The sequence below is a fragment of the Littorina saxatilis genome, linkage group LG9 (assembly GCF_037325665.1).
Source record: "Littorina saxatilis isolate snail1 linkage group LG9, US_GU_Lsax_2.0, whole genome shotgun sequence".
Classification (NCBI taxonomy): Eukaryota; Metazoa; Mollusca; class Gastropoda; order Littorinimorpha; family Littorinidae; genus Littorina; species Littorina saxatilis.
Window position 1 is genome coordinate 9328224 of NC_090253.1, and position 10000 is coordinate 9338223.

Consider the following 10000-nt stretch of genomic DNA (forward strand, 5'->3'; position numbering starts at 1 on the left):
GGTTCCGATAATAGCTATCAATTGATCTCATTATATGTGGGACAAACAAGTAACAAATGAACTTCCGTTTCAAGTGTATCATCTGAGCAGAAAGGGCAAAGTATGTTTACGTTATTCACATTGGGTTTATACTGTAGATATAGTGGTTATTTAGGGGTGACATACCAAATCTGAAACGTGCAGACATTCTCCTCAAATGAACATTTCTTATTTTATACAAATAACTACTCATTCACAAGGACTGCTTAAATGAAGAATACACATTATAAAACATATGTGATTCCAGCGAACTATGACATTCCTGTCAAAAGCAATCGACAAGTCTTTGGCAGAATTCTCTTACAAACGTAGAAATATCACCTGCACCAACACCTTGTGTTTCCCACACTTCACGAAAACCGTACTTGTACAAAACATTACGAACTTTACAACCCCATGTCGTGTAATGTTTATTTGTATCGACAATAACATATTATACACTTTCGTTGGGTACCTGTTGACATCCATTCGAGTTAAGCGACTTAAGAGAGAGAGAGAGAGAGAGAGAGAGAGAGAGAGAGAGAGAGAGAGAGAGAGAGAGAGATGAGAGAGAGAGAAAGAGAGAGAGACAATGACAAAGAGAGAGAGAGAGAGAGAGAGAGAGAGAGGGGGGGGGGAGAAAGAGAGAGACAGAGACAGGGATAGTGGGAAAGAGAGAGAGAGAGAACGACCGAACGAACGAACAAAGATTTAAGAGGGAGGATGTTTTAACGTTGATAATCTTTGTTGGATACAGAGATTTCAAGCGCAATCAAAATAACCTTGATTGCACTTTTATGTCAACTAAATAAAGGCTTATAAGTGTTTGAGAGAGAGAGAGAGAGAGAGAGAGAGAGAGAGAGAGAGAGAGAGAGAGAGAGAGAGAGAGAGAGAACAAGAACAAGAACAAGAACAAGAACAAGAACAAGAACAAATCTTTAATTGTCTAAGGCCACAGCCCCTTACAATAGTGGTTAAAATAACAGCAATAGTTTCTGCACATTTATAAATTATAGTCACGGATAAAATTCAACAAATACATTTAAAACCCGTGTCACTGATGACATGTCACTGAACCTGATAAATAAGCGTTCGTCTGTAACATAAAGAACACAAATCTGCTGAAGCTTTTCATCACATCTCTTTACTGCCACAGAAATACACTGGTACTGTTGTTGTTGCAGCGTAGTGTTCGAGATTTTTAAATACTTTGCTCGAAGGTCTTGATAAAAAGGACATAAAACCACAACATTGAATCCATCTTCTTTATCAGCAGCACAGAGGATCGACAGTATTTTGTCGTTTGGTTTGGTGCGTACCGAAACCTGTGAGCGTTGATTTCGGATACTCCTGCGCGGAAACGAGTAAGAGCAACTCTGTACTTAATATCTTCGATTAATTCAATGTATTTCTCTTTTTCCAAGCATGTTTTGTAACAATTATAAATGTCGAAACGTTCACTGCATTCTAAAAAGGAGAACCATTCTTGACAAAAACAATCTTGTAAACGTCTTTTAAACTCTTGTAAGAAACACTTCTCATTTAAAGAGAGAGAGAGAGAGAGAGAGAGAGAGAGAGAGAGAGAGAGAGAGAGAGAGAGAGAGAGAGAGAGAGAGAGAGAGAGAGAGAGAGAGAGAGAGAGAGAGACTGCTAACTGACTGACTTACTGAGTACGATAGAGAGAATTCTTGATTCAATTAATCCATAGGAAAGTGATGGTTTGTTTCTTGTGTTTCAGAAGTCAGCGCCATTTGACATCAAGCTCGACTGTGCTGGCATTGGAATGGTGTTTGACATCAATGGCAGACGTACTGAAGACGAGGCGTGAGGCATTCAACTTTTCAGTTTATTTAGTGGGGTTCTTTTTGTTATCTTACATACCTGAGAGAGACAACCGATGTCATAACAAAACCATACACTCACATGTTCGCCTCATTCTGGGAACACTTTTGTGCTTGCTGTTCCCCCTGGAAGAATGTCATGTGGGTTACACACCTCCGAATCCTGGGTAGCTAGCATATTTTCCCTAGGGTCGATTTTCAGGAAACTCATAGCCTCAAGCGAGGTAATACCTGAACATCCACCCAAGGGAAATTAGTTCAGCTACTCAGGACTAGGCGTGTATCCTTATTATCCCTTGTCACTCACATTTTTATTTTTAAAAAACTAAACTTTTTCAACCCCAACCGGATTTGGCCTAATTTGTGCTTGCCAAAAGCTTCCGCGGACGAACGTCATATCACTGAATTCATGCGCAAACTAAGTTCCCTTTTGACTGTATGACGAACGGCGTCATTCAACCTGCTTGTTTTCATTCATATTGCTTAAGAAATGGAATGACATTTGTTATTACATTTTAAGTCATTTTAAAATATCTGTGTGCATGTTTGACTGCTGGCTTTATCTTTACCCGACTCCGTATACCAGATGAAATGTATCTTTCGTAGGCTGAACGAATTTGTGTGTATGTCTTTTGCTTTTAGATTTGTCATTTTTTGTCACATCTTCAGGGGAAAAAAATTATGATTCATATGGTAAGCAAAATCATTCATTTTTACATTGTATGCTCTGAACAACTGGATTGTCAGAACAGTTGGCTGGAAATCGCAAACAACTCCCAAGATCAAATGCACATAAGTGTTGTCAGTCAGTGATTAGAACAGGGTTTTGTTCCACAACACACTTCATTTTTACCTATCTTACCAGTCTTGCAGTGATGCTATAGTAGGCCAAATGACGTACAATTTATGGTACTGAAACTATTTTTTCAACATTTCAACGCGAAGATAAGTTTCAACGACCCCATTCGGACACGATGACATGCATGGCTTGCAACCTTTGCTTCTGACAGAACAGGGTGGATGGTTTTTTTTCTTGAAAGCCATCGCTCATTGCAAACATTGAGTAATTAGTTTCAGCTGTTAAATCTGCGTTAAACCTGAGTATCATTTTTAAAGTTATGTTTTCTCGATGCTTCCTATTTTTACCTTTTGATGGTTGTTACAGATCTCTTTTTTCTATTCAACTCTTTTTTGCATGTCACATAAAAGGACAAGTTACCTCTCACGCATATTCACGAAGTATTTGTTTGCATTTTTGTTCTGATGTGTTCACACAATCCTAGGACATTGTATAGGCCAGCATCAAGCAGTTACTGAAACGTGGCCCTTTTTCTTGCATTTCATCCAAAAGAAAAAGCGTTAACACTGGAAAATGGTACACCTCATCGTTGGACATGCTATTGCATCGTTGCACTACAGAATAAATAGGCAACATTGACTATTTTTGATAGAATTTTTTTCTACTCGCCAAAATGGGGGCAAAATTCCAAGCAGTTCTGTTGCATACGGAAGAAAAATGTATGTCCTTTTTAACGAGTTAATTAGTTTTCACACAGATAGCCTCATGTCAAAGATACACACCAAAATGACGTTTGTTGTATGACCATTCTAAACATTGTCTTCACTCAACGTTGAACATTTTACCAAGTTTTCTGCTTGCGTGTAACCAGCAGACATCTTGGTAAAATGTTTCAACGATGAATGGAGACAGTGCCATTTAGCGTCAAAGTTGTACATGTACACGAAAGCTAGTGTGTGTGTGTGTGTGTGTGTGTGTGTGTGTGTGTGTGTGTGTGTGTGTGTGTGTGTGTGTGTGTGTGTGTGTGTTTGTGTGTGTGTGTGCTTTCATTGTTTTGAGAATGTCTTTGATGACGTCATATCCAGTTTTTGTGAAAGTTGAGGCGGCACTGTCACACCCTCATTATTCGATCAAAATGATTGAAATTTTGGTTAAAGGCACAGTAAGCCTCCCGTAAACCATCACAGATACTGTCAGGATTTTACACAGAGTACAAACACCCTTTCATTTAAACACTCACCGCTTGATAACATCCTAGGTGCCCTCCGTGAAGAGCGAGCAATTTTCAAAGAATTTATTTTTGCGTGGTTTATCTTACCCCTGAGCCATCGTGAACCCGTGTGATCCAGTTTCCCTTTTTCACAATGTAGTCGTCAGTTAGTCATTTGAATGTGAGCTTATCTGCAATAGCACGTTATTATGTACCTCTGACTATGCACGAAACAAACGGCTGTGGTTGAGAAGAACTCTAGCGATAGCTTTTGACTGTTCAGAGGAACTGGCGAGGCATAAACCGTCGTCTGCTACGAGAACCACGACCTTGCGTGACCCTGCTTCCGGGCTTTTCTTTTTTCAAACTTTCAAAACTTCGAATTGTACTGATCTTGTCTTGATGAAAAAAGAATTATTTTATGATTTAAGAATGTTTGTGTAACAAGCTGTCAATTTATTATTTAGATTTTAAAAGTTAGGTCTAGCGCCAAAGCGCACCACGGTCTGAGAGACAATCCGCAACATTAATTCTTTAAAAATTGCTCGCTCTTTACGTAGGGCACCTAGGATGTTCCCGTTCGGTGAGTGTTTAAATGAAAGGGTGTTTGTACTGTGTGTAAAAGCCTGACAGTATCTGTGATGTTTTACGGGAGGCTTACTGTGCCTTTAAGCAATTTTCGACGAAGCCCAGACTTTGGATTTGCATTTCAGCTTGGAGGCTTCAACATTAAATAATGAGCTTGGTCATTAAAAATGAAAATTTATATTAATAAGAGTGATTCAGCTTTGATGGACATTCAGCCAATATTTAATACATACACATTCACAAAACCAGTGAAGAGGCCTCCACGAATCACTATAAAAAGCCCCCTGTACTTCAAAATAACATGATACAACTTATCGTGCAAGTCAGATAAATTCAAATAATTATGCTTTAGATTTATCTGTTTCGGGTTGATGAGAACATTATTTTAAGTTTTCGCTGTGGACAGAAACTAGTCCGTTTAAGTCGTCAAATTTAGAGTGAACGCTACCGAAAGTGCAAAAAAGAGAAAAAGCCTAATAGTTTTTAGGTTTGTTTTTCTGCAATTGTTTGTTTTGACATGTGCAAATTACCCAGAAAGGGTGAATACAGCGAATAAAACAATTTAAGCGCTCTAGCGCCGTTAGTGAGTCAGAGAACCATTTTAAGAATAACCCTGGAATGATCTTAGAAATTCTGATAAAGAACAAAAACTTGCATTTTTTCTGAAACGTATGTATAATATCTATCATATCCAGAATATAAAATATGTTACAAGAGAATGTAAAAGAGAATGAGCACAGAAGAATACAGACAGAGTATAACGTGCCCTATCCGAAAAAAGAACAACATCTAAAAGTTTTACACTCGTTGCTTTTTCAACTATTAAAAAGCTCGCTTTCGCATTTCAGCATATTTGAAGAAAAAAAAACTGATGTAAATTTGGTAGCACACAGTAAGCCACGCAGTATTCTCTTTGTATAAAATACACAATGTTATTCCTAATGGTAATGGCCGTTGTATTATTATAGATGTTGAGTCGAATGATTTAAGAGTCTCTCTTGTTAATATATATTGTGCTAGGTGTGAAGATCACCCTGAATGTTTTGATAAAATAATGTGACAAGTTAAAAAAAAATGAATTGATTTGAATCATATGAAATGTGATTTTGGACAGAAAGTTGGATGCACAATATTATGAAAGTAATGTGAAAAATTAAAGATTCGATGTTAAGATAGGACTTGATTGATGCATTGCCTTCTGTTTCACCATAATTAACCTCGGCCTCCGTCCTCGGTCGGTAAAGATGAAACAGAAGACGGTATGCTCCCCTCAAAAAGCTGCTCTGTCAACAACGCACCAAACAATAACAATATAATACACCTTGGACGAATCTGTTTTGTCTGGTGCATCGTGCATTGTTATATCTGAGAGCAGTGAGCCAATTTTGCATTTGCTTGATTCAGGAATTGATTTTCTTAAATCCAAAGGAAGGCGGGGGGGGGGGGGGGGGTCTGTTTTAGTGCACTCGGAAAACACGATGAAGCAAAGAGGCTCTACAAATTGACGTCTTTGTTGATTCATTTTAAGATTTGAAAATGATGCTACTCGTTTTTATGTCAAACTTTGTCATGGAGTTCCGTTTACCTTCTTATCCCCAAGAGTTCTTTTTACATATTTTCAATAAATGTATTTGACGACGTCATGTCCGGCTACTTGTATCTGAAAGTATGAGGTGGCACTGTCACGCCATCATTTTTCGATCAAATTGATTGAAATTTTGGTCAAGCAATCTTCGACGAATCCTGGACTAAGGGATTCCATTTTAGCGTGGAAGCTTCATATTTGATTGATGAGTTTGGTTATTACAAATCTCAAAATTGAAGTTAAAATGGGTTTTTTCGTTGTCATTTCCTGATTCCAAAAACAAACAGATATGCTACGTTTGGATTAAAAACAAACACCTCAGGAAGTTAAAACTCGAGTATAGAAAAGCGCAGTTCCCTGTGATGTGCTATACGCTAGTGATTATGCTGGCTTGTCACGTTCCTGTGCGTGAACGTTCCGCGGGGTATGCAATTGACAAAGCTTTCGAGTATTGTCTAAATAAAAAAAATGCGTTGCGTTCAATTTCATTCTGTGAGTTCTACGGTTTGACCAAATGTATTAATTTCACGCTTCACGCGACTCGTTTTTTGGTGTATGTGCGTGCGTGCGTGTGTGTGTCTGTGTGTGTGTGTGTAGAGCGATTCAGACTAAACTACTGGACCGATCTTTATGAAATGTGACATGAGAGTTCCTGGGTATGATATCCCCAGACGTGTTTTTTTCATTTTTTTGATAAATGTCTTTGATGACGTCATATCCGGCTTTTCGTGAAAGTTGAGGCGGCACTGTCACGCCCTCATTTTTCAACCAAATTGGTTGAAATTTTGGTCAAGTAATGTTCGACGAAGCCCGGACTTCGGTATTGCATTTCAGCTTGGTGGCTTAAAAATTAATTAATGACTTTGGTCATTAAAAATCAGAAAATTGTAAAAAAAAATATTGTTTTTATAAAACGATCTAAATTTACGTTCATCTTATTCTCCATTATTGCTGATTCCAAAAACATATAAATATGTTATATTTGGATTAAAAACAAGCTCTGAAAATTAAATATATAAAAATCATTATCAAAATTAATTTGTCGAAATCAATTTAAAAACACTTTCAGCTTATTCCTTGTCGGTTCCTGATTCAAAAAACATATAGATATGATATGTTTGGATTAAAAACACGTTCAGAAAGTTAAAACGAAGAGAGGTACAGAAAAGCGTGCTATCATTCTCAGCGCAACTACTACCCCGCTCTTCTTGTCAATTTCACTGCCTTTGCCGTGAGCAGTGGACTGACGATGCTACGAGTATATGCCTACTGTCTTGCTGCGTTGCATTGCGTTCAGTTTCATTCTGTGAGTTCGACAGCTACTTGACTAAATGTTGTATTTTCGCCTTACGCGACTTGTTAATTATTAGTTTGCATTTAATTATTTTATGTTCTAACATCACGGCGCAAGTGTGTGTGTGTGTGTGTGTGTGTGTGTGTGTGTGTGTGTGTGTGTGTGTGTGTGTGTGTGTGTGTGTGTGTGTGTGTGTGTGTTCTAGAGCGATTCAGAGTAAACTACTGGACCGATCTTTATGACATTTTTACATGAGAGTTCCTGGGTATGATATACCCAGACGTTTTTTTTTCTCAGTTTTTTGATAAATGTCTTTGATGACGTCATATCCGGCTTTTCGTGAAAGTTGAGGCGGCACTGTCACGCTCTCATTTTTCAACCAAATTGGTTCAAATTTTGGTCAAATAATCTTCGACGAAGCCCGGACTTTGGTATTGCATTTCAGCTTGGGGGCTTACAATTTAATTAATGAGTTTTCTCATTAAAGTTGTCATTATAATTTAAAGTTGATTTTTCGCAAACAGATTTAAAATTGATTGCATCGTATTCTTCGTCACATTCTGAATCTAAAAATATATACATATGTCATGTTTACTCTTAAAATGTGATCACAATTAACGAAAATAGAATAATTAGTTTTACGATTAAAATGTAAGAAATCGATCCAAAAATGATGTCATCTTATTCGTGATCATTTCCTGATTCCAAAAACATATAGATATGATAGGTTGTATTCAAAACAAGCTCAGAAAGTTAACAAGAATACAGAAAAGCGCGCTTTCTTGCTTACCACAATACGCTACCGCGAATCTGGCGTGTCAATATCATTACGTTTTGCACGTGGAAGGTGAGCGATTTCCTTCACGCGGGGATTGACGAAGCTGTACTGTCTAAGTGAATAAATACAGTGCGTTCAGTTTCATCCCGTGAGTTCGACAGCTTAACTAAATGTAGTAATTTCGCCTTACGCGACTTGTTTTACGATGTATTAACCGGTACACCTTTAATGCCAGTATGAGCTCCCAAAGGGGTGACATACCTGAAGGACATGAGTGAACAGGCTCGTTTCGCTGCTTCTGTCCGAGTCGCCCCTTATCCCAAAATACGATTTAGCTCAGGCAAACATTAGGAACAGCTTTAAGAGTAATAATAAGAAGAATAAGAATAAGAATAAGAATACTTTATTATCTCATAGAGAAATTCAGGCGTGGTACATAACAATAATACAAACAAGACATTGATTTTACATAAGACATATAGCACTATATAACAGGGCAGGTTATAAACACACCTCCCACATACCTCTCTGGCCATTCCTTGCATTGTGCTTACGCATTCAGTCATGAACATATCCATGTCTCACTTACACATCGCACACATGGACATTCTCATACGCTCAACTTACCCATTCACACATGGACATTCGACCACGCTCCACTTACACATTCTTATACGCTCCACTTACACATTCACACATGGGCATTCTTATATGCTCCACTTACACATTCCCACATGGACATTCGACTACGCCCACTTACACATTCCCACATGGACATCTTTAAAGCACTGCGCTTACATATTCTCGCACACCTACGCGTATACCGGACTATGGCTAAACATCATTGCAAAAAAGCATAGCATACAATATATCACAGAAAATATACGGACGTACATAAAACCAATACATACATGTACATTACTACTGATTGCACTGGCAGAAGAGGGGCTGAGTCAGGTATGTGGATGTGTTTACATGTTGCCAAGGGTGATGGATTTGGGGATGAAGCTGTTTTGCAGCCTAAGTGTCCTAGCTTTGTGCGTGCGAAGTCTACGGCCAGAGGGAAGGAGTTCATAGAGGTGGGCAAGGACATGGGACCTATCTGAAGCAATCCGCCTACTCTTTCTCACCACACGCTTTTCATACAGGGACTCCACACTAGCTTGCTGCCTGCCAATCACCTTGCTACTGACATTCACCATTCGCACTAAGACATTCCTGTTCTTCACACTCAGACCTCCATACACAAAACCAAAAGTGATGACAGACTCGATGAAAGAGCGGTAGAAAGTTTGAAGGATAGAAGGGTTCACATTCAACTTCCTAAGTTTCTGAAGGCAGTAGATGCGTGAGTAAGTCTTACTTGTGCATAAACGAATACTGGTTGTCTTAAGGGATATCCGATATGAAGGTTTTACCGATACCGTGACCCACATTCACTGGATATGTATTTTGATATTGTCTGCAGGTTTTCCATCAGCCTCTCGTCTGCGTGTAACCTCACAAAGGACGTCCCCTTTCACTTCAGTCCACGTCCAAAAAAGAAGAACATTGCGCTGAACACAATGAAAAGTGGCAAGTGGGGTAAAGAGCAAGTCGTTTCCTGGGATGACACTTTTAATGTAAACATCGATTTCCAACTCAGACTCATAGTGACACAAAACGGCTTTGAGGTTTGTATAAAAATGCCTGGTAAATAGACTGAATGTGCTGCATTCTTGAACACATGCTGCAAATAAACATACTCAAAATCTTAACGCCGATGGATGTTACACTTAACTTTCTCAGTCCCTTTTGCAGCATCATAACGAAGTTGTCTAGTTTTTCTTACACATGATCTAAATCGAAAATAAGATATTGGAACACCCTCTTTTTTGTGACCTTGAG

At 38.5% G+C, this 10000-nt stretch overlaps 1 protein-coding gene across 1 annotated transcript in view; it reads left to right on the plus strand.

Annotated features, from left to right (window-relative positions):
- The window catches only part of LOC138975225 (uncharacterized), a 39490-nt gene that overhangs the window by 8264 nt on the left and 21226 nt on the right, over window positions 1-10000 (plus strand). Inside the window, exons 2-3 of the mRNA XM_070347885.1 lie at window positions 1757-1842; window positions 9582-9786. Coding sequence (XP_070203986.1) covers window positions 1757-1842; window positions 9582-9786 — 291 coding nt within the window. The remainder of the gene's footprint in view (window positions 1-1756; window positions 1843-9581; window positions 9787-10000) is intronic.